At 44.1% G+C, this 27,878-nt stretch overlaps 2 protein-coding genes across 4 annotated transcripts; one reads left to right on the plus strand and one right to left on the minus strand.

Moving 5' to 3' along the window:
* The first annotated feature begins 162 nt into the window (after positions 1 to 162).
* DNAJC2 (DnaJ heat shock protein family (Hsp40) member C2) lies at positions 163 to 17,470 on the plus strand. Of its 2 annotated transcripts, none has more exons than XM_064142524.1 (17): positions 163 to 346; positions 1,134 to 1,324; positions 2,823 to 2,898; positions 5,077 to 5,175; positions 6,630 to 6,771; positions 7,991 to 8,071; positions 8,781 to 8,846; positions 10,629 to 10,720; positions 10,818 to 10,939; positions 11,690 to 11,839; positions 12,099 to 12,187; positions 12,273 to 12,342; positions 13,854 to 14,038; positions 15,199 to 15,299; positions 16,135 to 16,242; positions 16,714 to 16,868; positions 17,351 to 17,470. In XM_064142524.1, the coding sequence occupies exons 1-17, from the start codon at positions 289 to 291 to the stop codon at positions 17,423 to 17,425; spliced, it is 1,860 nt and encodes a 619-aa protein (XP_063998594.1). In that variant the 5' UTR covers positions 163 to 288; the 3' UTR covers positions 17,426 to 17,470. The 2 variants fall into 2 exon arrangements, with proteins under 2 accessions (XP_063998594.1, XP_063998595.1); XM_064142525.1 differs by having other exon boundaries at positions 165 to 346; positions 1,223 to 1,324.
* Positions 15,958 to 27,878, minus strand: PMPCB (peptidase, mitochondrial processing subunit beta). Of its 2 annotated transcripts, none has more exons than XM_064142526.1 (13): positions 27,768 to 27,878; positions 24,997 to 25,137; positions 24,617 to 24,703; positions 24,050 to 24,179; positions 23,457 to 23,655; positions 22,701 to 22,780; positions 21,509 to 21,621; positions 20,728 to 20,871; positions 20,003 to 20,166; positions 18,205 to 18,290; positions 18,039 to 18,127; positions 17,781 to 17,856; positions 15,958 to 17,692 (listed from the first exon to the last, which is right to left on the minus strand). In XM_064142526.1, exons 1-13 carry the CDS (start codon positions 27,855 to 27,857, stop codon positions 17,640 to 17,642), a joined length of 1,452 nt encoding a protein of 483 aa, XP_063998596.1. In that variant the 5' UTR covers positions 27,858 to 27,878; the 3' UTR covers positions 15,958 to 17,639. The 2 variants fall into 2 exon arrangements, with proteins under 2 accessions (XP_063998596.1, XP_063998598.1); XM_064142528.1 differs by having other exon boundaries at positions 20,003 to 20,163; positions 27,768 to 27,877.

Raw genomic sequence — 27,878 nt, forward strand, 5'->3', positions numbered from 1 at the left:
GCTAGACCGGGCCGCAGGGCTAGGCTCTGGCTGCCGCCGAGAGTAGCCAGGACTGGCCGCGGATTCCGACGCCGTTGCAGAGAGACTGCATGGAGCAGGCAAAGGGGCGACAGGATCGGAGGGCAGACTGGGCCCCGGCGGGCCGCTTATCCCGCCGCACGCTGCCGCCGCCCCGGAAGTGCTCGCCGGGCGCCTCCATGCGCCGGCTCCCGGCACCCGGCGAGGCGAGGCGAGTGGGGCTCGGTGCCCGGGACCGAGGCTCGCTCCGGCCCGCCTCTCGCCACCACCATGCTGCGGAGCGCGCAGGAGGGGCAGCTCACGGCCGTCACCAGGGCGCTGTCGGCCGGTAGGTACCGCCGGCCTCTCGGGTGGGGGCGGAGGCGGGAGCGCCAGCGGCTCGGCCGCGGGCCTGCAGTCGGTGCCAAGCCACCGAGCCGAGGAAGGGACCCTGGGGCAGCTGTCGGGATCTTCCGCCGCCACCCATCCCGCCGGCACGCAGGGCAGCCCTGTGCTGCAGCTGTCTGGAGCGGGGCTTCTCCTGGCTTGAGCGAGTGTGTGTGCCCTGGATAAAAAACCCCACGGAACAAAACCTTTCCCAGGCACCTGCTTAGGCACCAGAGGTGAAAAATCGTGTGTTTGTGAAGAGCTTTCCTGCTTATTTTACTTTAATCCTGTCCTCTTCGTCTGTTGCATCTGCTTCCACGCTCATTTCAAGTCGGTGTGTGGAGCAACAAGTCTGCTCTGGCTGCCAGAGGGAGTGGCCTGTAACGGGGGGAGCGGCAAGGCAGAGAAGAGCGATCCCAGCCTAATGTTGCTGCCGCCGCTGTCGCCACATGTTACCGAAACAAAGAAAATGCTAAATACCGTTTCACGTGTGCCTTCCTTTAACTGGAAAGCACCTTTCAAGACTGGAGAACGTCGTGAAGCGTTCGGAAGCGCTGGTCTGCTGGGCGTGTGTTTGGGTCCGTGCGCTGTGTGAAGCAGTCTTGTGGTTTAGAGTAAACTAGAAAATGTGGCAGGCTGTCTGGCCTTGTGTGATGCGGTACTCTGCGGGCTTTGGTGGGGTTTCATCTAAAAGAGGAAAAGGAAATAAACTACAAAAGGTGAAGTTGCTTTTATGTTTTTGCTTATAGCATCAGTACTCTGTCAAGTGGAACCTGTGGGAAGATGGTTTGAAGCGTTTGTTAAGAGGAGAAACATAAATGTTTCTGCCTCTTTCCAGGAGCTAGAAGATGAGAAGGAGCTTTCTGAAGAGTCAGGGGATGAAGAATTGCAGCTCGAAGAATTTCCTATGTTAAAAACCCTTGATCCAAAGGACTGGAAGGTATTCAGTTGATAGAGATTAGTGTTAATTATTTTTGTTGGAAAACTCCCATCAAAATTATTTGCATTCCCAGATGCTAAAGATATTCCTCATCCCCTCCCACCTCCATTGAAACTGTCTTGTGCCCATTAGCATGATACCTGGGTTTGTACTGACATGGTAAAAGACTGTGCTAGTTTGAAGCAGGCTAGAATGTTTTGGTAAGAAAAACTAGACCATAGACTGTGAAAAGGAAAACAATGGTGATGTCTCCTTCCTTAGGAGACACACCACAAAGACTTACTGATAAAATTGTTAAGTGGTATCCACTTATTTAATGTGCATGGGCCACAGTGGATCAATCCAAAAGGCTGCAAGCCCCAAGCAAAGTTAATTACATCTCTCCTATAGCACTTAACAATACCTATGCATTAGGATTTCTAAAAACTTATTTTACATAGATGAAGTCCTTTCACTCCTGAGTCTTCACTGTCACCTTCTGGTCTTCCAATAACTTTGCTGTCACATGTCTTCATTCCAGTTGATTATCCTTCTTGGTTTTCAGCCAGTCTTTAAGCAGGTGAGAATTTCTATCTTGGTCTCTGTACTGGGCAGCTGTGTCTGGCAGCTGCAACTTCATCTAGGCTCAAGGCTGTAGCAGTACCTGTGTCAATTAAAACACTTTAAGTCTAAAAACCTATCTCTCATGCTACTGGAGAAGTTTTCTAACAGAAAGAAAAAAATAGTAACAAGTAATTAGTGAATCTTCTTACTTCAGTATTTTCTACACGTAACTGCTTGACAAGGGAAACTCAAGCATGTCAGGGTAAGACCTTAATGGTGGCTTTTCATTTTACTGCCTGTAAACTTTCAAAGTCTCTTCCCCCTGTTACCACCTGCCTTGCTATGGAATTGCATTGACACTTAATGTTTAGTGACAGCAATGCAGTTCTTCAATCATTGACCTTCCTTAGGATTCAATGCTTTAATCAAACTTAGATTAAGCTACATGGATTTCTGTGGCAGTAATACAGTCTATATGGAATGGAGAGTGATTGTTTACAAAAGCCTGCATTGATAGGACAAGGGGCAGTGGCTTCAAAACAGAGAGGAGCAGATTTAGATTGAATGTTATGATTTATGAACAGGTTCTTTACCATGAAGGTAGTGGAATGCTGGAACAGGTTGTCCAACCGGGAGGCGGTCAGGGCCCTATCCCTGGAGATATTCAGAGTGAAGCTGGACAGGGCTCTGGGCAACCTGATCTAATTGAGGATGCCCCTGCTTACTGCAGAGGGGGTTGACTAGGTGACCTTCGGAGGTCCCTTCCAACCCAGACCACTCTATGATTCCTTTATTCAGTAATTACAGTCCTTACAGCATTGTTCTTGTTCTAATATTGAGGAAGTAATGCTACTTCTTGCTTTTCAAAGATGGGAAGGAGTTTTTCTGCATGTGCTGTGGCTTTTTAGGTTACATTTATCAGTTTATTTGGATTCTGCCTTTTTTTTTTCCTCAGAATCAAGACCATTATGCAGTTCTTGGGCTAGGAAATATACGATACAGGGCTACACAGAAACAAATCAAAGCAGCTCGTAAGTACTTTTCCTGCGTAAGCATACCTTCTCTATGTGAAAGTACATGTAAGTCATAGACAAGCTCTTTACTATTTTAGAGGTAAAAAAAGCCTGCTCTTTGATGTGTGTTGCTTATCAGCCTTCTAAACTCATCACGGCTCCAAAATCCACAGGCCTAAAGCTAGGGAATTAAAAAACTTCGCATCTCAGTTTTCTTGCCTTTTAAAAAATTATTATTATGAACACATGTGAGACTATGTTTCTGACTTTTTAAGCCTGCAGCCAGGCTCAGAAAAAGCAGAGAAAAGAAAACAGAATTACCCCTGCCCTGTGTATTTCCATAGGCTGGTGCCTAGAAGTCCCCTTCCAGCAGTTAGCTGCAGTGTTAATGCAGTGAATGTATAAGAAGTTCACTGCTGTTACATTCATATCCAACTGAGCATTGCATGGGAATCACAGAATGTTAGGGGTTGGAAGGAACTTCCAGAGATCCAACCACCTGCCACAGCAAGATCACCTAGGGCAGGCCACGCAGGAACTCATCCAGATGGGTTTTGAAAGCCTTCAAAGGAGGAGACTCCACTACCTCTCACAGAAGAGGGAACAGAGCAGTAGCTCTTGAATTTTCAGATGTTCAAGTAACTCAGAGTTACTTAGGCCACTGAGAAGTTTGGGTTTGCTCCTTTGGTCGTTTTACCACATGAAAGCTGTGGAGTTCCTGTAGCTGCACCTTTAGGATATTACCAAGCCATGAAAAATGTATTCATGTGCATTTGAGCTTCCTTGATGTTTGGGGAAGGAAACAATAGAATACTGCAGGGCCACTATGCTGCTTAATGGTATTGTATGCTGCTTAATGGTATTGTGGGCCTGTGTCTGAAATCCTAATGTGATTAAAAAGTCCCCGCAGGTATTTTATAGCACTTGCATGTCAAGGAATGACTGTTGGGCTTCAGAACATTTTTCCTAGAAAGCAATGTGACCAAGAGTTGACTTTGCAAGAAGAATGCAGGTATTTAGTGGAGGAAGATTTCAGAGTATTCGAAGGTTGTTCAGTGTCCTTTAGGAAATCAGACGATGGTTTTGTGAATGGATCTTGGAAGGGATTGCCTGTAGAACTGTACTGCTGTGAGTAGGATCACAGTCCCCAGTGAATCCCAAGATGAAGATTAAGTTACTCCCAAACAAAATGGGTGGAAATTAGCAGATTACCAGCTGGTACAGGAAACTGTTGGCTCAGGTGCACACTGTCTAGCCATACAGTGCAGCATCTGTGCTGGTGATGAGTGGTCTCACTGATCTTGCTAAGCAGCAGCTGGGGACATCTCATCTGAACAGCATTCAGTTACAACATGGTGGTGTAGAAATATGAGTCTTTCTCACCAGTATATACTGTGGTTTCCTCTTTTTAACAAGGTTTCTGATTTGTTTCTCCAAAGGCAGGTTGTTGTAACTATTCACAAAATACCTTCTCTCTTGTATACTCTAGTGAGCTAAGAAGGTACAGGTGATTTTTGTGTTATGGCATGGCTAGAGTTTTTTGCAAAGAAGTCACACTAAGACAACTCTGGGAGCAACTTCTGCATGTGCTACCTACCTCTTAGCATTGAAGGCCTAAGCAGAAATAGAGAGAATTTGACTGATGGATACAATGTTCTTCACATTTCATCTTTGATCGTGTTCAGAACTTCAGTACACAAAGTACACTTGAGAAAACAATTTTTATTTTATCTTAACTATTTTGTTGTTGCAGATAAAGAAAAATAATTAATTGAATCATTAATTGTTATTTTTTTAGTAGGATTGCAGAGGAAATTGTACAATCTTTAAGTTAAGGCATCATGCTTTTGAAGCTAATTGTACATGTAGAGTTACTGGAGCACTTTGCTGTGGGCAATATTAGAATAAGTCCCAGAGAATGATGGAGATGGAATAGGTTCTGGACTGTGATTATTTTGTGTCCCAGCAAAGATGAAACTTTTCATTTTGACACTAGTGATAAAGAAAAATCACTCATCTCTGTTTTCTCTCTGACTGTGGTGAGGTTTGGTGGGTTGGATTGTTTTGTTGTGGTTTTACTCGTTTGCTTGTGTTAAGAATCTATAGAGAAATACCAATTTGAATTCTTGTATTACTTTGTAAGAAATAAACTGCTGCTGCTGAAGTATTTCTAAACATAATGCATCTATGTGCTAGATAAATCCATGGTTTTGAAACATCATCCAGACAAGAGAAAAGCTGCAGGGGAACAGATAGGAGAAGGCGATAATGATTATTTTACATGCATAACTAAAGGTAAGCAATTATTAGATACTCTCACAATCTACTTGATAATCTGAACCATCTGTAGTGCCCTTTAAAGGGTTGTCAGTTACTAAAAAGCCATTTTTTGAATCTGCCCCAATAGAACACACTCCCACCAATATAACTTCCCCCCAGGCAGAGGTATGGGAATGCAGTATGGGTATAAGCTTGTCTGCCAATGCACTTGGTTACAAAATGGGAGCACTTCCAGCAGCCAGCCTATGCAAAGAGCCACTACAGGTAGCCACAGGCCTGGATTCAGTTGTCCTGCTCTGAAGACACCAGCAGCAGCTGAAAAAATCTGCATTCTAGTTTACTCAGGCAGCAGAACATCTCTTGATACAGGGTTTTTTTGGCTGCTTTTTTGTGCATATGGTTCGTACCCTTTTTCTGTGACCTGGTTTCATCTGGGATAGAGTTAATTTTCTCCTAGCAAGTGGTACAGTGCTGCATTTGGATTCATCATGAGAATAATCTGATAACACCCTTATGTTCTGGCTCTGCCAGTGCTGAGCAGTGCTTGCACTCATTCAAGGACTTCTCAGCTTCTCACACTGTTCTGCTAGGGAGGAGACTAGGGGTGCAGAAGAAGTTGGGAAAGGACACAGACAGAAGAGCTGTCTCAAGTTGACCAGAGGCATATTGATCATATGTATATATATGTGTATAAACTGCTCATGTAGCATTATGCTGAACAATAAAACTGTGGGGAACTGGGTGGCAGGTGACTGCTCACTGTGAGGCATTGGTCAGTGGCTAGTAGGCAACTGCACTGTGTATCACCTTTATATTTTCTTAACATTATTTCCCCCTCCACTCCTTTTCTGTCTTATTAAACTCCTAATCTCAACCCAAGAGGTTACCTGACTCTATTCACTCTCTTCCTTCACTGAAGGAAGCAGGGGAGGGAAGTGAGTGAACAGCTGTGGGGTGTTGAGCTGCCTGCTGAGTTAAACTGGGACACTGAATCTCAGAAGAGCTCCATCACCAGCTGCAGAACTTCTGATTAATGGCTCCTGTTCTTGCCACTTCTAATCCCACATTAACTCAGAAACTACTTTTTATTCTCTGCCTGTGTTAGAGACTGTTTCATAAATTTATCCGCAGGGATCTGGTGTATGATAAAAGCCTGAAGGTACCATCCCTGAACTGCCTGTACTTAAACCAAATTTACAGTTATCAAAGTACTTTAAATATAACCCACTTTGTGACACTGTGGTGATTAAGTGTGTTGGTTTTCATCAACATCCTCTTACTTCATTGAACAGGAATGGACAGCAACGCTGTTTGGTGTCACTACAATAAATATGAAACTGTGCAGAATGGCAGAGCAGACATAGATCTCTGAGTACTGTTTTAAACCATGTAGTAAATTTTTCCTGTAACATTCCTAACTTCAGGGGAAGCCTCACTTCACTGCCTTCTGTCTGCTCACTGTTTTCCAGCTTATGAAATATTATCTGATCCCGTGAAACGACGAGCGTTCAACAGCATAGATCCTACTTTTGATAACTCTGTACCTTCCAAAAGTGAAGCAAAAGAAAACTTCTTTGAGGTTTTTTCACCAGTTTTTGAAAGAAATGCCAGGTGAGCTATCATCAGCCTGCTTGTGCTGTTGCTGGAGAATCAGCCTTTGCAGACTCTAGCAGCATGGTGTTTGAAATTGATCTCAGGTGTGATTTTAAGGCATGCTGGCAGGTGCATGAAATTGCCAGAAATGTAATGTAAATAAAACGAGGCATTTTCTATTATCTCATTTGACACTAATCTGAACTGTTGCACTGATGCCATTGAGCTTGGTCTGTGAGACTTAAAACAATGGAAGTCTGTGCTCTGCTGCATTACTTCCTGTCCTTTTTGTACAGCACACTGTTTGATTGAGTACACCAAGCTTGTCTGTGTGCTACTGACTGAAAATTCCTTCTTTGGGATTTCCTTGTGAGGGTGACACAATAGCTATGTTCACCAGTTAGCTGGTTAAAAGAGAAGGTAAATATAACAGTATATAGTGGTTCTCTAGTAAGGGGTGTGGCTTCTTCTGCATTTGATTCATGCTTGCCAATCAACTTTGTATGAAGGCTGTCACAACAGGCCTCTACTTCACATTTTACAGGTATGAAGAAAGTGTTTCATTGTGAGACCTTTCAGCACATGTTCTAAACAATGTGGATTTATTGGATTTTTAAAATTAAGTATTCCAGAGATTCAAACCTTATCTGTGATTGTCAAATGGGTTGTTCCCTTCTATGCCTGGAAATGGATGCTATGCCATGGAGTAACAAATTCTAGAGCCTTTGTAGAATTAAACTGTGTTCAGTTCTGGGCCCCCCAGTTTAGGAAGGACATTGAGATGCTTGAGCATGTCCAGAGAAGGGTGACGAGGCTGGTGAGAGGCCTTGAGCACAGCCCTACGAGGAGAGGCTGAGGGAGCTGGGGTTGTTTAGCCTGGAGAAGAGGCTCTAGAAGAACAGAGCTCAGTTCTTCACAGAGTACCTTTTGGGCCCTTTCTGCAAGCTGCTCTACCAGGATAATGTGTGCAGAGAACTGAATATCTACAAAGATAGCCTGAGCTCATCATATGATCTTGTAGGTATGCAAGAAATTTGCTTTTTTTGGGAAGCTCCCTGTAAGTCCCAATCTGGAGGATGTTTAGAAGGAACTCTCTCTTTATTCCTCTTTCTTCATGCCTCTCTGTGTTGGTTGGATGGAGCCTCTGACTGGTGTTTTTATTTTGTGCTTAACCACATGCCATCCTGTGAGGTGAGGGGATCTGCACTGTCTCATCAATATATCCTTTTATTTTCAGGTGGTCAAATAAGAAAAATGTTCCTAAGCTTGGAGACATGAACTCCTCCTTTGAAGAGGTGGATGCCTTCTATTCATTTTGGTAAATCAGCTGCTACCTCAGCTTCATGTATAGCATTCTAGAGGGCTTGCAGACCTTTTTGCTAAGTTGTTGGCTGTGGCCTGTTCTGACCCAGTAACATCACAAAATGACCCCACAGCTCTTTGGTGCCTGACACAAACTCAGCTGGCTTTCTCCTGGCTGCTGCATCCAAACTCTAAATTCAAGAGTAGCTTCTGGCTGTTACCTGATCACAATGGCTGTAAATGAAGTTCATACCTCCACTAAAACCAGAAGGAGGGTGAGATCTAGTAGGTATTTAAGGTCCCCTAGTTGAGGGAGCTCTGTCTAGTCCAGCGAAGTCAGTAGAGATTATGATTTGACTTCTCTGCTAGCAACAGATGCTTATACAAAGTTTAAATTATCTCTGGACTCTGCAGCCTGCACTGTAGCTTCACAGCCTATACTGAAAGCTTAGATTATTGCACTGCAGGTATTTAGAGCTGTTCTAAAACACCCTGTCCTGTAGTGCAAATAGAGGTAAATCATTACTGTCAGTAGCAGTTGTGTTTTGACTTCGCACAGCAGAGTCATTGGAGGTGCAGTATGGTCATCAGTGATCTATTACAGATTGTAAATAACAGTACAGCCTCCTGTAACCACCCAAGAGGAGAGGAGGCAGACTATTTGCAATAGTGATGCCATTTCCTTTTTCCAATGCACTTCTCTTTTAAATATTTATTTACTTTAGGTATAATTTTGATTCCTGGAGAGAGTTTTCCTATTTAGATGAAGAGGAGAAAGAAAAAGCAGAATGGTATGTAAGTAAAAAGAAATGTGACACGAGACTGAGAGACTGAAACAGCAAGAGTTTCAACTGTCTATGATACTGTAAGTCAGAGGAAGAAAGGTAGCCGAAACAAGACTGAATTCCACTCTCCCACCTTAGGCATGAAGTTGAAGTGGACTGCCTGTGGGCTTCTCTTTGTCTTACCCATGTAACTGACACAGTTCTTGCTTGCATCACAGAGGGGTTTCTCAGGTGCTTTGAGAGATGTGTTTAAGTTCAGGCTTGCAGGTTCAGCAAGTCCCAAACACAGGTTGACCCTGGAGTTAGAACAGAGTGGATAAGTAAGCAGGTGTCATTTATTTCTCCAACTCTTCACTAAACTGTTGGAACAAATGGTACTGTCTAGAATATAGATAAGTGTCCTGTTGGCTTGGTGTTAATGAAAACTGTGGATCTGTTGGTGTGGTGACAGTCACTGAATTATTTGGACCACGTTGGCATTGGACAATACATCCCATTTGTATCCTTCCTACAGCTTTGCACCCAGATTGTTCAAGGTAGACCACCAGAACATTTAGTCTAGCACATACTTCACAGGACACAGCCTTTCACTGAGTCATCCTTGTAACATTGTAGTTATATGATCTTCTCCAAGTGGAATAGGAATTAATTTCATAGCTGGATTCAGTGGTAACCGTGCTTTGTGGCTAAAACCTCTGCTATATCTAGGCCTGTGTCTAAGCATCAGTCTCTCTTCTGTTGAGCCTTTTTCTGCTAGTTGATTTTTTGAGCCTCTCTGGACCCAGTGTTTTCTCTTTCCTGTGAAGGCACTGTACTCAGCTCTGCATCAGTGGTTATTTTTGATTAGTAGGACAGATTAATCTCTGTGTTGCTTGCTGTAAGGCTCTTGTGTTATTTGCTTAGCTCTCTTTGTGGTTATTCTTGCCATTAGTCTCCTTTCTAAAAGCTGTGTAGACAGTGTGTAGTATGCAGAATAGCAGAGAGCTACATAAGCTACATCCCAGCTTCTGCTCAGATGGATGTAATTCTTGTCACTCCTTGCCAAAAGTGATGTTGCTGACATTTTAAACATTCAGTCTGCTTGCAGTAGGCTCCTACTCTGTTACAGGGATTTTCTTTGTTATGGAAGTTATTGTTCTGTTTGGTTGTGTGGCTGAGGATGTGGACCTCCACTGAAAATGTGCCTCTATGCTGTCAGCAGTGACTTTTCCAGATTTAGCCAGCTTTAATCTATTTAACCTGAGCTGTACGGCACTGAGTGACTCGACAGGCTTTTACCCCAGTCTCACAGTACTTCAGGATTGGATGTGGCACTTGGTGCCATGGTCTAGCCTTGAGCTCTGTGGTAACAGGTTGGACTTGATGATCTATGAGGTCTCTTCCAACCTTGGTGATACTGTGATATGAAGTGTTGTTTCTGTGCTGGTGGGTTACTTGGCATTGCAGAATCATGACCTGCATTAAGTGATTCTGTTGCCACCCTTTAATTAAACTGTATAGCAGCATCTTGGTTGTTTAGCTTGGGTTTAATGTTAGGTCTGCAAGTGGACCGTGTTTTGAAAACTCAAGTCCAGGATCTCTCCCTGCAGTAGCAGATAGGCAGCTTGTTTTGTCAGATTTGTCATTGTGTGGAGGCTCAGCACTTTGATATGAGCTTAGGGCCTGCAACTTCTTGAAGTCTGTTTTTGAAGTATTCAGACAGGTGCATCTGTGTGGAGAAACATTTAAGTTTGCTGTTAAATGTTGGTAGGGTGTGAACACTGAAGTAACTCTGATCTCCTTTTTCAGTCGAGATGAAAGGAGGTGGATTGAAAAGCAGAACAGAGCTGCCAGAGCATTGAGAAAAAAAGAAGAAATGAACAGAATTAGGACACTTGTGGGTGAGCATGCAAACTGCTGGCTTTCAAGAGAGATTTCTTAGCTAAACAGTGGAAAGCTCCTGGTTTTCTGGACATGATGCATCCTTTCTTCCACCAGACAATGCCTACAGCTGTGATCCCAGGATAAAGAAATTTAAGGAGGAAGAAAAGGCAAAGAAAGAAGCAGAGAAGAAAGCAAAGGTAGAAGCAAAACGGAAAGAACAAGAGGCAAAAGAAAAAGTAAGTGAATACCTTATTTGGGTTGAAATACCCTGATTCACTCACACCCCATCCACTGTTTCAGCTTCTTGGGCGTACCAGAAAGTGCTGTTAGAATTCTGTTGGGGTTCACAGATGTGTTGTCTTTGATCTTCCTGCCATGGGCAGTGCAAGACTGGCAGTCTTTTGAGAATGATATGAAAACAGAGCATGAGTTTGAAAGAAGAAATGTTCTAAAATTCAGTTGTGATGTTGCATGCACTCCTCTGTTCCCTTCTCTGCCCTCTCTCCTGCTGTGGGTACAGCTACTTGCATGAAACACTTGGAGGTAACATAACAGCCCTGATCAATGTTAACAGTTTGGAAAACAGCTCTGAAAACGTCCCAGGAATGAAAGGGAACTTAAGGTGCTAAAATGTGACTGTGACAGCCAATGCTGCAGCACTGCAAGGTCTTCTCTTAGTAATGATGTAGGAGCAAATGTTGGACCACTACATTTTTCCAAGCTTAACTCTCAGGGTAGGCATAGGAAACTTCATACAGAAATCAGGATTTACAAATTGCAAGTCCTCATAATATTTGAATGAATACCAAGTGGTTTATGTTCCACCTCTTCCATCAGAACTCCTGGCAAACCAAACACTAGCCAAACCCTACCAAGCCCAGGAGCAGCACAGTGTAATATTGAGTGGCTGACTGACCCAGTAATGGAGCCACTTTGCTGAGAGGATTTTGTTTTGATTGTTGTTTTGTTTTTCCTTCTGATTGCAGCAGCGGCAAGCAGAACTAGAAGCAGCACGGTTAGCAAAGGAAAAGGAGGAAGAAGAAGTTAGGCAACAAGCACTGGTAGCAAAAAAGGAAAAAGAGATACAGAAAAAAGCTATCAAGAAAGAAAGGCAAAAGCTGAGAACGACATGCAAGGTATTTAAATATGATTATAGTGAAATGGAGGTTAGATCAGTGCTTGGTCAGGCTTGAGCATGTGCGGCTGGATCTGGGTAGGGAAAGTGGGTTCACTGAAAAGCAAAAGACTAAAACACAGACAGACTTAATGTGTTTAAGTTATGGGTAAAACTGACCAAACAGGTCCAGACACAGCAGTTGATGATGAATGCCTTTGTCTGAAGGGACAGGGCAATAAAGTTCAAGAACTTTGCAGAACATGTATTTCTGCTTCCAGAACTGGAATTACTTTTCTGATAATGAGGCAGATTGTGTTAAGATGATGGAGGAGGTGGAAAAGCTTTGTGATCGTCTTGAGCTACCAAGGTAAGCCCTGCTGCTGCTGCTTCTGCTCGTTTTGACCCCCCTCTTCCTGCCAGCTCTCCGTTGTAACTCAATAATTTGTTTTTAGTCTGCAATGCTTGAATGAAGCACTTACATCCACCACAAAGGAAGGAGGAAAGGCGGCTGTAGTAAAACAGGTAATTATGCTGAGTGTCAAATTGAGATACCAGTAACCTCGTGGATTTGGTGCCGTGGGTTTTATCAAAGTCAGATACAACACAGCTGCTGTGGAATCCTGCCTGTGAAACACAAACACCTGAGCTTCAGAGGCTCCAGGCCAACTTAGCTCAACTCCATTTTACACAATGCAGTTCATGGTTAGTGAAACAATCAGGGCTATCTGAGGAAAAAAGATGCATTTTTAATGAATAAAGGACATAAAATCTACCCTTTGTACAGCACACACAGGAGTTTAGTTTTGCCCAACACTGAGTAGGGATTGCCCAGAGGGGAAGGAGGGGCAGCCTTAACCTATTTGATTATGCAAGGAAAATCGTGCTCTAGGATCCATGACCGCGGGCTAGATTCACAAAAGGACTTAAGCGCTGCAGGCTGTCGCCTCTGAAGGGCAGGGGGTTGGATACCCAAATATGGGAAAGGCAAGATGCTTGAGATCAAGATTTGCAAAAAACAGCAAGAATCTGTCTAAATTTGCCATCAGGGAAAAGCCATTTGGACTGATATGGCTGAGCCCACGTCCTGCAGGAAAAATAAAGTGCTTTCCCTCATCTGCTTTGGAGTCACAGCTATGAACTTCCTTTCTTGGTGGGGAATATGGTCTGTCCCAGCTCAGGGTCAGGTTTACTCATCACACAAGACTCAAGTCCCTTGTGTTCCACTGGGGACTGAGTGTTCCAGATAGTCATCTTTCTGTCTCTGTTAAAACTTCCACTTTGCATTAATAACAAATATCTGCTAAATAACTTCCCTCTGGGCAGGAGGATTTTACAATGAGACAGTGAGAAACCTCTTGTAGGTGTTCTGCCTGTGCAGGTGTAAGTGCATAAATTTGGGGTTTCACTCCTGCCAGGGCTGGACTGGGCACACTCAGAAGCAGATGCATTAAAGATCTTTCACAGCAGTATCTGTCACAAAGATGGGCAACAGAGAACTTATGTTCTGCTGAATTGCTTGCTAACAAATAACACATGGCCAACTAACTCTGAGTAAGCACTTAGCATTAACTGCAACAACCCCTGTAACTTAATACAACCATAGTAACTGAGCATTTCTGGCATAACCAGGCTCATGTAGCAGCTAGGTTGGAAGGTTTGGGAATCACCATGGAAGTTTAACTGCTCTAACTGATGACTTTAGGTTCCAAAACCTTACTGGACAGATCCACATAAGTACTAAGTGTGAACATACACACCAGATTCAGAAGGCTTGCTTTAACTCTGCGAGTGTTCATTTAATTTCCTGGGGAACTTGTGATAGATTCCTGCTGTAGCTCCAAATCTGGGACGAAGATTATGCATGAGATGCATGGGATGGAAAACAGTAAGAGTGGAGCAGATAAGCTACTCCATTTCTTTAGGCATAACATACTGAACAGAAACACAGCAAAGTTCAAGGCAGAAGGCAGTCCCAGAGGGGTTGTGTCACTGCACAACATGTACATTAATAATGTTTGTTTGCAACCCTTCAGATAGAAGAAATAAATGAACAAATAAGGCGAGAGAAGGAAGAGGCAGAAGCTCGAATGCGCCAAGCAATGAAGAGTTCAGAAAAGTCAACCACTGGTGGTGGAGGGGGAAGCAAAAACTGGCCAGAAGATGATTTGCAGTTGTTAATTAAAGCTGTGAACCTCTTCCCAGCAGGAACTAATTCAAGGTACATCGTGTTTGGTGTTAAAAGGCCTGCTAAGGATTTGTAATTAAAATAATAGGCATCATACAACTTAATTCCAGCCTACCTAAAGGATGTTAGCATGAAGGCTCTCTAAACTTCCTCCCTTTCCTTGACTTTTCTGCAGCATGTGGTTTGTCTTCTCTTAGCATGGTGCTCTGTGTGTCACTGAAGTTAGTTCTAGCCCTGTATCTTATTTCCTCTAGTGTGGGCCTCCAACCACCAGCAAGACTATGCTGAGATGCATGTTTGCACAGGGCTTGCTACAGGATAGGGTCCAGTCATCAAAGAGAACAAAACCACAGCAGTGGTTGTGATGCAGATGGGTAGGAGTACAAGTGTGTGAACTACTTTCAGTAGCTCCAGAGTGAATGTAAGGCTGGCTCCTGCTCTACACAGTAGGGGCAAAAAAGATCGCAAGAGAGGTAAGTGTCCCAGGGCTCTTTAAGGGAGGGACAGGGGAGAAGAGAAAGGCTGGGCTCACAAAAAGCACTGGCACTCATCCTGCTAATACGCTTCAAGAACAGGAGCATGTCTGGAATCCTGCTCTTTCCCAGGAGTGAAATAACTTCTTCCACTGAGGTGCTGGATCTGTGAATCCTCATTACAGGATTGAATGCTTGTGAAAAACAAGCTGTCATACTCTGGGGGTGATACCCATACCTGTTCCTGCACTGCAGCTCAGCAGTCAGGAGCACTCCCTGAGAACAGATCCAGCTCTGAGCCTACTCCCTGCACAGGTGCAAGTATTCCCTGCCTTTTCTAAGAATGCACTAGGAATAATTTTGGGGCTGTTCCAGTTCTCTCCCTTTGAAGCCTCTTCACCCAATGTTTAGGTATCCCTTCCAGGGGCAAGGCAAACAGGGTTAGCAGGTGCTCAGCCTTTCAGTGCAGCCTCCAGTATGTAACGTCTGAGAGGTTCAGCAAGAGCTGCACAGAATACTGAGGAGGAGCCTGTGCTTGACGAACCTACATTCTACCCTGTCTTTTCTCTGTAGCAGGAGCCACATTCACCCAGGCTGACTGAATTCTTAGGGGACACTTTTGCACTTGGTGACTTGGAAGTTGCTAAAAGAGTTTATCTCAATTTAAGTGTGATTAAACTTAAGTAATGTGCTGGTTTACCCTTTCTGTTCTTGCTTTAGGTGGGAAGTTATTGCCAATTACATGAACTTGCACTCTACTACTGGAATAAAACGGACAGCAAAAGATGTCATCAATAAAGCAAAGAGTCTCCAAAAGCTTGGTACCTCTTTTACCTTATTTTTGCAGTAAGATGGGCTGCATGGTTGATTTTCTTTGACCAGCATTGTGCTTGTTAAGAGAAAATCCTCTGTCTGTCCCCAAAACAAATGAGTTCAGAAGCATTTAGGTGGCCCTCTACTCTCAGCCTAATGACTGCTGTTCAAGTCATCACTTCTGGAATTCCCTTCATCTAACTTGATGCACAGATGTCTAGGTCATAGGTGTTGTCTAAGCTCCTTTAAACTCAGACAAATGGACTTCTGAGAGAGCTCTCTGCAAAGGAAGGCATGCAGAATAAGTGAAATTGAGGAAGCTACAGATATCCTTTAAAAGCATTCAGTACCAGAGTAAGACACCTAAATTAATGTGACTCTGCTTCTTGTGGTAAATGGAACCTAGTCTCAAGGAAAATCAACACATTCTTCTAAAGAGAAAACCACTGTTTTCAAGAAGCATATGTATTCCAAACCTGCACAGTATGTTTCCCAGTGTCCCTGCCCTCTGACATGCTCAATACCCTGGGTAATGTCTGAGTCTTTAGCCACAGTCCTTACTTGGGAGAATAATCCCTCTGGATTTCATTGAAGTTGCAGATTCAGGCTTAAGTTTATATGGAGAAAGTATTCATCTAAAAATTAAAAATCAGGAGCTGGAAACCCTGACACTTGGAGGAAAGTTTATTGGACCCTGAATTTTTTTTCTGGTTTTTAGCCACTAACCTCTTCATGATTTCAAAAGGAAACAGGAATCTGGGTCTGTTTATTATTGTAAGTTTGATTGCATCAGGATTTGATTTTGTTGCAATAATGATTCTGGTCACTATCTGTTGCTCACAGACCCTCACCAAAAGGATGACATCAACAAGAAAGCCTTTGACAAATTCAAAAAGGAACACGGTGTGGTGCCCCAGATGGACAGTGCTGCCCCCTCAGAACGGTTTGAAGGTAAAGGTGAAAAGGGAACCCTTCCTGCAGAGCTGTCTGCCCTGTGCTCAAAAATCATCCAGGACATCCTTTAGACTTGCTTATGAACAAACTGAGCAGCTTACAAATGCATGCAGCACTTGAAGTGATTCAGGCTCCATTACTGGATTGTTTGAAGGGGGTTTTGCTACACGGAGGATGAGGCTTCACAGGACAGCTGCAGTGAGCTAACACCCAGCTGACAAGATGTTAGCTTCTCTGGGCTCTATGCAAAGATCCCATTGGCCACTTGTCCAGTCAGTTTCAGGTGGTTTTGTTTTCTTTCAGGTTTTCAGTAGTAGGAAGCCCTTAGGTCAGACATTAGTACCCCAGGACTGTAAGGACATTAAATCAATTGGAATTTCTACAATGTCTTCACAGGCTTATCTCAAAGGCTCCTTATTTAATAGATCTTTTTTGCTTCTTACTGTCCCTTTTTGCATTTAAAAACAGGATCGCCTTTAGATTCATCTCCTTGGACTACAGAAGAACAAAAGCTTTTAGAACAAGCACTGAAGACTTACCCAGTAAATACTCCTGAAAGATGGGAGAAAATAGCAGCAGCTGTTCCAGGCCGGTCAAAAAAAGACTGCATGAAGCGATACAAGGTGAGGCACCTGGCACCTCCACTCCTCCAGGCTTGGCATTAACACAGGTCCTTTAGAATATTTTGCTTTCCCTACCAAGACAGTACCCAACAACAGGAAGCTAGCACAAGAGGGAGCCATGTGGAAAAAGGGTTTGGTTTTGTTGGGGGTTTTCAGTAAGTCAGCCCAAGCGGACTCAGAAGGACTGTTTTCCTCAGTTAAAGTAGTGGTTCTGGAAGGTGGGAAACTCTCATGAAGTCTGTTGTACACTCTTACAGCAAGTTCTTGTAGATGGTAAAGCCTTGTCCCTAGCCTCTTGTAGGGGATGCAGATTAGCACTGACCTTCCATTGGTGTATTCATTTGTAAGATCAGAAGTCTTAAGCTGTCTGAGTTCCTTACTCCAGTGAGAGCTAGAGTGTTTCTGGGGAATGGGGGTAGAATTCAAACCAAAGCATTGTTACCAATTTCCACATTTACATTTCCCCCCCCCCAATTCTCCAGGAACTCGTTGAAATGGTCAAGGCAAAGAAAGCAGCTCAAGAGCAAGTGCTGAATGCTACTAAAGCCAAGAAATGACTCTTCTGACAATCTTTGTTTTATAATAAAAATGCAAATACTGTACATGTTTCCATTCCTTCCTTAATTACACAGACACACGGGCCTGGCTTCAGCTTTAATCTTCTCAAAGCCTTTGAGTTGCAGAAATGCACTTAGAGGACTGTAGGTGCCAGGGTTTGGGGTTTTAAAGCTCGATCACACTGCGTGTCCTCATCCGTCACTACTCATGGAGTCAATGCATGCCACTGCAGACTTTGGTGTACTCTGGCAGCTGTTCAATTGGACCTAGAAGTTAAAGAAAGTTGGCCATGACACAGACTAAACTGATACTTCTTGGTGTGGAGGGATGATGGGATAACTTAAGACAACATACCCACGGCAGCAACTGCAGGACGCTTATCACAGATGTACTTTGTGCAGACTTCTCTAATAGTCTGGGCATCAATAGCCTAAAAGGGGTAAAAAAGACACCTTTGTTACCACTACCAGAGGACTACATATCCAACGCCGCACAGTCTGAGAAGAGGCAACAAAACAGCTGACAATCTTCTCTGTTGGAAGCACTAACAGCTACATTGTCATTCCTCTCTTCTGAGCCCAGTTTAAAAGCTGCAACATGACTGCCACTTACTTCAATTCTTGCCTCTAGTTCCGGAATGGGGATCCGGCGCTTGTAACACAGCATTTGTCTTCCAATGTCTTCACAGATTGGTGTGGACCCTAGAACAGGGGAAAACATGCTTCAGTTCTCAGCATACAGCTCCACTAAGAATTTTAAAAAACCCTGTAAGTCTCACCATCCAGTTGTAGCAGCATGTTTGTCTTGAGAAGGTTTTTTGCTCGAGCTACTTCATTTTCTGTAACACTTGTACAAAGCCTTATCCTAGAAGATAGTTAAAATGCAAAGGCATTAGATAATGGTAACCTGTAGCACACAAGTGACTGTGGTCAAGAGGTGCATACACATAGTACACCTATCAGGCACATGTTTTCTATGGACACAGATAGAAAAGGAGTTTGAGATGGAAAGAGCAATAGGATGGAAAGTAGCAGTGTAAAAGCAGGGTGCTTTGGAAGCACACCAGTCCAGCCCAGAGCAAGTTACACTCCTTAGAACAACTGTATTGCATTGAATTACATGAATCTTGAGCCAAGGGTAGCCCACATTTACTATCTTGAGAACAGCTGTTTCTAAGCTAGTAGGAACCAAACAATCAGACTAGGTAATTAGCCTGGAAAGCAGTCTGCTCAGTCTTGGCAATATAATTACCCACCACACTGCCTAAGAAACATTTCACTAGGATGGACGATGCATTAGATACCTTAATACATGATTATCAAGAGCAATGCTTACTATCTTCCCTGCTGCTAAGCTGCAGCAAACACAGCTAGAATAAAGCTATTCTTCTACAGGAGTTGTATACAGACCTCATAGAACAATGGTACTGAGGAGAAATTATCTCAGTGACTAAAGAAACACCTCAGTTTCAAGTTTTCTTTCAACTTTACTCACTTCAAATCAGTGCTCCTAACGTACGTCTCTAATTACACCTGCAGTTCAAGCACTCCCATAGCATCTACAGACATCACGAATTTCAATTCACACTTAAGCCTTTGATGAACTAATATCACCTTAGAATCCCAGGTTTCAAGATGGCATAAAGTAAGAGCTGGCCTACCTCACGTGGGTCCATCTCCCCGTGTACTCACTAGAACTCCATGTAACCATCACATGGTATGGCATGGGAGCTACTGCAGAGCGGGGAGCTTCTTGTGGCTTTCATAGGCCATTGCACATTCATTAATGCACTTTCCAGCTGTCAAACATGCAGTTCACAGGCGCTCTATACTGACTTAGCAGTGTCCTAAAAGGTCTGACACACTTTCCTAACTCCTGCCACTTGCAAGTTAAAATACCGACTGCTGTATTTCCCTGTACAAGGATGGCTGTCGTTACTTATAGTCAGCAGTCTTTCTTCCAGGACAGGAAAAGAAAAACAAACCTAAACCTTACACTCTTTACTCCATACAAGGGACCCATAAACTGGCCACTGGGACTCTGCATTCAGTGTCAAAGCTTAAAACTTGATGCATTTGTTTTTTTTCCAGGCAAGCTTAAGTAGAGAAACAAAAATGTTCAAATTCACAGATTCAGAGAGTGCACTGGGTTGGAAGCCAACCCCCAGGTCATCTTGTCCAACCTCCCTGCAGTCATCAGGGACACCTCCAACTTGATCAGGCTACACAGGGCTACATCAAGCCTGATCTTGAACATCCCTGGGCGACAGCAACCTATTTGAGCATTTGATCACGCTTACTGTGCAGAACTTCCTCCTAATGTCTAACCTACACCTACCCTGCTCCAGTTTCAAAACATTGCCCCTTGTCCTACCACCACACACCCTTCCAAACAGTCCATCCCCAGCTTTCCTGCAGGCCCTTCAAATACTGAGATGTAGTGCTAATGGAGCCTTCGCTTCTCCAGGCTGAAGTGCTCCCACTCTCTCAGCCTGTCCCCATACTTGCTGATTTTTTTTTTAAGCTGTGTCCCTCCACTGAAAACAACGTTGTTGGAGAGAAGAGTTATCAGCTTACCATTCTCTCTGAACAAACTGCACCATGTCCTCTATGGTGGATGACTCGCAGACCATATAGAGTCCCCACAGCCCTGTGTCAGTGTAGCACGTGTTGAAGGACTGGAAACTGTGACACAGGTTACCATGGCAGGCAACCTGAGCAAGTTTACTGGAAAGATTCTGCTGAGGCAAAAGAACAATAAATTAGCTTATGAAGTTTTCTGAAGCCTAATAGGTACCTCCAGAGTCTCCTGTTTTCATTCCAACAATGAGGGCACGCAGCAGTATCACAGGCTCCAGCAGAAGCTATGAGGTTAATTATTAGCTCTTCATCTCAACAGTTCCTTCCCTTGCATGTAATCTTACATTTCCAAGTACCAGCCTAGACTGAAGCCAAAATCATAAAGCCGCTTAGGTTCAAGACTGGCACAGTTACCAATCTCCATGGGCTTTGATGGCATATGGGTATGAAACGTTCTACTTCACATAAGGGCTGGCAGACCTCAAGTCACCTCTATTGCACTGGTTTAGAACCACTTCCTAAAGTCTTCCTAGCTCTTGGCCAACAAATTCTCTGATAATTCAACCCCCTTCTTCTGCTCTAAAAAAGGACCTTCAGAAACAGCCATAAAGCAACAGTAGGACCATCTGAGAGTTTTTAATAGGCCTGTATTGGCAGTACCCAGATCAGACAGCTCTCAGCAGCCTGATGAGGAGCAGGAGGATGCAGGCAGAGGGACTCACCACACCTCCTCCAAAGGAGCGATCCCAGTTCCCTATCAGAGTGTTTGCCACCATGAGTGGGATGGTGTCTGGGTGTGACCAGCCAGCTGCTTCCACAGCTATGGCAATGTGTGCCAAGGGCATCTTGTCATCTCTGATACGGATCTGTGGGAACACAGGAAAGCAGCAGCACTTCAGCCTCCACAAGGGTAATGTAGACAGGAGACAGTCTTTTCCATCACATCTGGATTATAAAGCATCCACCCAGAGAACCAAAAGTTCAAGCATATGAAGCTTTATTTCATATAGCTCTTAACTAATCTTCCCTGTGGCAATTTCAGAGCAGCTCACCAACAGCAAGCCCAGTGTCACATACACAGAGAGTGCCTTACAAGCCATTTTACAACAAACAGCAGCAAGAAAAGCTGCTGACTTTTCAAAACCCAAATGGAGCTGGGAGTAGAACACAGATGCCCCAGTTCTCTGCCATACCCTTTACACTAGGGATTCCCAACCAGTGAAAAAGCTCCAACACCCTAGGCAAGGCAATAAAAGCAAAGTAGCAGCAGGAGTAAGGGAGGTACTCCTCCAGGAACTGATGAAGCAGAAAAAGCAGCAGCACTAAAGCTTCTCCAAGAAAGGCTGGAAAGTACTGCTTGAGAGAGCGGTTACCTCACTGCAGGCAAGAAACCTTTTAATCTGCTGAGGAGAGAGCTTCTTGGCCACAGGCTCAGCAGAAAGCACATCAGTTGTGCTCACAAGGGATATAAGGGCCAGCTCAAAAAGCCATCTGACAGCTTACCTCACTACCTGTGAAAGTACAAGGTGGCAGGGGTGGTAGTCCTCCTTCTGGAGCAGATGGTAAGTTACCAAAGTGGCACTTCGCTAGGTCAAGTAGCTCATCATGAGAGACTCCTGAACAAAAATATTTCATAGACTTTGTAATGTTACTCTGCAAACAGTTAATTTACATTGCTGTGCAGTTCAAAGACTCAATCAAGCAGCAATTTATTTCTCCCCCACTCTAATGCCTCATTTTTAGATTCCTCATCCCTCTCTTATACAGAGCAAGATCATCGTGATCAGCCTCCTTAACTGTCTTCAATAGTCTTCTATCAAGACTACACCAAATCAAACTGTTTGCTCTCAGTTTCAAGCCTCAATGTTCTTTCTCCCCCTTTTTCTCCTCTTGTCACTCCCCTTTTCACACTGAACCTCTTCTAGGCCCCTCTTTTCCTGCCCTCATGGAAGAATGACTTTGTCCCTCAATTCATTTCTACTTAGTGGTTGAAGAAGGTTTCTGGAATATTACTGTGGAGAAAAAGGAAGTTCAAAGGGCATGAAGACACAAAACACAATACGGCTAACAAAACTTCCAGGACCTACTGAACAATAGGTCACTCATTGTGTAGCTCCCAGACACTTTAAAGTTGTGCTAGTTTGAAGCTAGCTAGAATGTTTTGGTGAGAAGAACTATATCATAGGCTGTGAAAGGAAAACAATGATGATGCCTACTTCCCTCAGAGTCTTGCTGAAGAAGAAACAAAAACATCGGATAACACTCTTGCCATTTTGTCTCACTTTCTGGCTGGGCTACTGACTGAGCAACATCTCTCTAACACACCTTCCACTCACCTTTGCTTCTTAACCTCTTGGCTGAATCTCTATTCTTCTTTAGGACTGAGGTAATGTTGAGAGGGGCAAGGGGAAGGTGAGGGGTGGTTGAGAGCCCCTCCTGGGGACTCAGGTTTCTGGGAGGGGAGCTGTGTTTCTGTATTACTTTTTACCTTGTATATTTCTGTATATACTGTAAATATCTGCTTGTAAATTGTGCTAGCTGTAAATAAATAGCTTCATTTATATTCCCAGAGCCGGCTGAGTCTAGTCTGGGTGATTTCTAAAGTGGGGGGGGAGGGGGGGAACACCCAAACCATCACAAAAGTCTATGTCTTTAAGCAGTTTCACACGCCCCAGGGTGAACACCTCATACGAACCTCCAGCAGCAGCCAGGACCATTCTGGGTCCTTTGTAGTGTGTTGTTATGTATTCCACCAAGTCATTACGGTTTATGGATCTAGAAACAGTCAAGCAAACATCACTGCTGCGTTAGCAAAGTCTGTTAGAGTGTAAAGATAAATGTATAGAACAATGCAACATAATGCAAGATAACTGTAAATTCTGAAAACAGGCAAGGCTGTGCAGAGAGGCAGAAACCTAAAATAAGGCTGACTTCCTAAAGAAGGAAATAGGAGCTTGATACATTTTGCTTCTTAAGGCTCTTCTAGCTTCCCTGAGAAGTGAGAATTCCAGCTCAGTGAAGTGCAGACTAATGATCTCACACCAATCTGAAAACAGCAGATTTAGCGGTCTTCTGGTTTGCATGCTATGAACACCTGCTGAAAGAGCAGTGTAAACATAGATGTATTCATGATAACGTTCAACACCTGACTGTTGCCAATAAGGGCCACTGCCAATGTCCATTCCAAAGATGCCTTTCTAACAAACAGGAGAGAAAGGTGGCAAATAATGAAGACAGGCACCAGGCATTTGAAGTTTACACACTCTCTGAAACTAACTTAGGGAAACTAAGGTAATAAGGGAACTCTTGTTACAGTCATACCCAGCACAACTTCAGCTACCTTCCAGGGTAACAATGAAAACAGATACTGTTCCCTGCATCTTCAGTGTTGAGTCTTTTCAATGTAAAAAAATTATCACACAATTAAAGACAGACACAAAAATGGACATACTTTATATTTTCAGTGGGTCCCAAAATTGTCCGTCCTAGGGCTGTCTTCTGATAGGCTGTGGCATGAAGGTAATCAAAGACAACTTCTTGTAAATTGGTCTCGACTTCTTGCATCTCTCGAAGTATAACTCCTCGCTCACGCTCAATCTCTGCCTCTCCCAGGGTACTGTTCTGAATTATGTCAGCAAGAATTTCCACAGCTGATTGAAACAGAGATGGGAATGAAAAGTGTATTTCAGACTGCCACAAAAATCTGGTTCTCAAAGTAAAACCCATTCCAAAGACCAAGTGGCCCAAAAATCTGCTATTAAGATTTGCAAGGGGACAAAAGACTTGCTCTGCAGAAAGGGAAATATCCAAGATGTATTTTTCTTAGGGAATATAAAGAAAAAAGGGTATCAAATATCAGCTTCCCTTCTAGCACACTCCTCTCCATACCTGCATTCTCACATTCCTGTGATGTTCAGGAAAAGACTTTCAGCTTAGCAAGGAAGAGACTGTTACCACTGCACATGCATGACTCTATGTTGTCTCATCAAGAACTGGGCAAGCATTTCATTCTCTGCTGCTTTTCTGAGGAATGAAAACAGTTACCTCTCGGTAAGTCTTTTGAAAAAGCCTTGGCATAATAGACAGTTTGTTCTCTGGATGTGTACGCATTCAGATGAGCTCCCATGTTCTCAATTTCTAGTTCAAGGTCTAACTGAGACCTCTTCTTTGTGCCCTGAAATAAAAGAGGTAGGGAAACAAAAAAAACATTTTAAAAAAATCAAACTATACCCTTTTAATTCACCTATTTCATTATTACTCATCTGGAAAAGTACAAGGCCAAGACAAAGGAAGTCTTCTACAAAGGAATCTATCTGAGCTTCAACTGGATATAAATCCTACTGTGCTCCCAAATGAAAAGCTGGCAAAAGGGGGGCTGAACATTTTCTAACAAGTTAAAAGTGACCTCTGTTACTCATCTATAGTTGTGTACCAGCTACACAGAACTAAGACTTCCATTTAATTTTCTAATGGAAACCAAAGTCTAAGTTGCCCAGGATGGCTTTTTTGATTTGGAAAATTTAGTTTTATAATTCTGACAAAGTTCTTCTCATTGACCTTTAAATAGCTTAGAAATCCATTATAAACTTCCACATCAACACTCATACTGACCTTGAAAGCCATATGCTCAAGAAAGTGAGCAGTTCCATTGTTCTTCTCATTTTCATATCTGCTTCCAGCATCAATCCAAAGTCCAACCTCATTGAGAAAAACAAAAGTAATTTTACCAGCTAACAAGGCAGAGTAGTCAGTTTTGTACATAAACTATGCTCACATTCCCCTTAAAGCAAGTTTTCAAGAAAAAAAAAGAAAACTTTTATCCTCACAAATAGCCTAATCACAAATAATTTACAAAAGACTTAAGACTTCTACTTCCTATCTTAAGTTTTAAGAACAATTGTTAACAAACACCGAGGGAACACAATTTAGTTCCACAAGGAAATGAACACGGATGGAGTCACAAAAACCTCTTTCCTTTATAAATTACTTACTGTGCACGTTGAGAGTCCAGAGTCTTCAGAAGCTACTTGCAAGCCATTCTGCAGAGGACTCACTCTAGTTTCAGGAACATTTAAGATTACTTCTGTTGCTGCTCTGGTAGCTCGGAGCCTGCCTGTTCCAATATGCACACACTGTAATGAAAGAGCATCAGTCACACTCCAATTGTTAAGTTAAATCCTAGAATGCTCTTCTAAAAGTGTATGCTTGACCTTACACAGTAAATTCGTGGATCTTTTTTAAAGCATGCATTTTAAAAAGAAAACAATTTGAGCAGGTATTTATTCATTGCTACTTCACATATGGGACAAATTAGCCTGACTCAGCAGGAAAAACACAAAGTTTACTAAATCAGAGAAGACTCTATCTGCCTCCCTCCAGCCAAATGATCTGACAGAAAAGTGCATTAATTTCATCAGCCAGACATTCTGACAGTCACACTTGTTTCCTATTTCTGCCAGCAAGAGCCTGCAGGACCTTGAATATATCCTTTAACATCTGGAATTCTTTTGGGTAACTGCTGTCTAAAGTGAAGTCACAGAATCACAAAATTAATCAGGGTGGAAAAGACCTTCGAGATCATCGAGTCCAACCAATCACCTAACCCTTCTAATTAACTAAGCCATGGCACTAAGTGCCTCATCCAACTTCCTCTTAAACACCTCCAAGGATAGTGACTCCACCACCTCCCCAGGCAGCCCACTCCAATGCCAATCACTCTTTCCATGCAGAATTTCTTCCTGATGTCCAGCCTAAACCTGCCCTGGTGCAGCTTGAGACTGTGTCCTCTTGTTCTGTCACTGTTTGACTGGGAGAAGAGTTCAACCCCCAGCTGGCTACAACCTCCTTTCAGGCAGTTGTAGAGAGCAATGAGGTCTCCCTTGAGCCTCCTCTTCTCCAGGCTGAACAACCCCAGCTCCCTCAGCTGCTCCTCGCAGGGCTTGTGCTCCAGCCCCCTCACCAGCCTTGCTGCCCTTCTCTGGTCACATTCAAGCACCAAAACATCTTTCTAAAATAGAGGGGCCCAGAACTGGACACAGGACTCAAGGTGTGGCCTAACCGATGCTGAGTACAGGGGCAGAATGACTTCCCTGGTCCTGCTGGCCACACTGTTCCTTACGCAGGCCAGGATGCTGCTGGCCTTCTTGGCCACCTGGGTATGCTGCAGGCTCACGTTCAGTTGGCTGTCGACCAGTACCCCCAGGTCCCTCTCTACCTGGCTGCTCTCCAGCCACTCAGTCCCCAGCCTGTAGCACTGCATGGGGTTGTTGTGGCCAAAGTGCAGAACCCTGCCCTTGGCCTTGATAAACCTCATAGCATTGAGCTATAGTCCAAAGGCCTATATCCCCAGGACTGCAACCCATAGCTCAGAGCAGGGGCAGATATTGGAATTGTCACCTTTTATACAATCATCTGGCAGTTAAAGCACATTAAATCAGAATGGGATAGAAAAGACAGGAAGGTGGGGTTTAAAATTATTTATTGCACTTTTTCAATGTCAGCCAATTGTAGTATGCATTCCAAATGTGTACTTCAAGCAATAAGCCATTCCAAAATTTCAGATGTACGAAACAAACAAAGATTTCCCTCAACATGCAGCTGCCCTAAATATGAAGTACAAAATCCATCTCTCACCCACTCTCATCACGGAATATCAACAGGCTAGATCTCTCAAAACTTGCTTGTCTTAGGACAATTGAAGTCTGAAGTGAACTCGGGAGGTCTCCAGTCAAACCTCCTGCTCCAAGCCGGTTTGACTGGAAGAGGATCAGTCTGATAAGAGTAGTTTGCTCACAACTTCTGGCAACTGGGTATTGAAAATCTACGATGGCAACAAATTGCCTGGCCTCTCTGGGCAGTCTGGCTCACAGCCTGACTGCCTCATGGAAAAAAATTGTTTCTATATATCCCTTTCTTTTCCCTTCTCATTTCTACTTACGCCCATTGCCTCTCATTCTGCCACCATGCCTCATCATGAAAAGCCTGGCTCTGTCTTCCTGACAACTGTCTTGCTGCTACTAGCAGTCTGCCGTTAGATGCAACCTAAGCTGTGTCTTCTCCAGACTGAACAAGGCGCAAACCCTCAGCTTCTCCTCACAGGGCACACGCTCCAACCCACAGCCACCTCTACTGAGCACACCTGCCGGGCCACTGATGTCCTCCTTACGCTGAGAAGCCCGAAACCCCTTGCCATACCCTAACCACCTGCCAAACGCAACCTAATCACTTCCTCTGATCTGCTGTGTCCATGCTTGCTGGGCCCAGGCTGCTGCCAGCCTGCCCTGCTGACAGACACGCTGTACCCCGAGGCCTCTTCCACAGAGCTGCTCCCCTGGCAATCGGCTGCCAGCCCGGGCCGTTACCAGACACCGTTTTTATTGCTAGGCTGCACTACAGAAAAGGAAAAAAATGTGTTTGCACACAGAATCTCCCTCTTCTGCTTTTAGAAGGTAAAGCTTAGGCCTCAGATTGAGAAGGCAGGAAAAACGGTGCAGGTCTCTAGGTTTAGGGACAACGGTGTCCCGCTGAGAGCCAGTGCCGCCGGCCTCAGCCCGGCAGGGCTACAACCGCCGCCGTGCACCGCGGCAGGACGCCCTCCAGCGCCTGCACCGGGACTACAACTCCCAGCGAGCACCGCGCCTGCTGGACACCAATGCCCCCCCCCCCACCGGGCCCCGTTGCGGCAGGCTGAGCACTCGCTTCAGAAGCCGCTGCCTGCTGGGACTCTCCGCAACTCCCTCCCCTTTCCCGCTCCATCGCCTACCCGCTCCCCCGAGCCGGACGCCTGCACAAGGCGAGTACACCACGGCAGGAAAAGCCGCCGAGCCGCCAGGCGAGCTGCAGACGCAGCCATGCTGATGAGCAAGTGGGCGGG

This window comes from Pogoniulus pusillus, chromosome 4, assembly GCF_015220805.1.
Source record: "Pogoniulus pusillus isolate bPogPus1 chromosome 4, bPogPus1.pri, whole genome shotgun sequence".
Taxonomy (NCBI): domain Eukaryota; kingdom Metazoa; phylum Chordata; class Aves; order Piciformes; family Lybiidae; genus Pogoniulus; species Pogoniulus pusillus.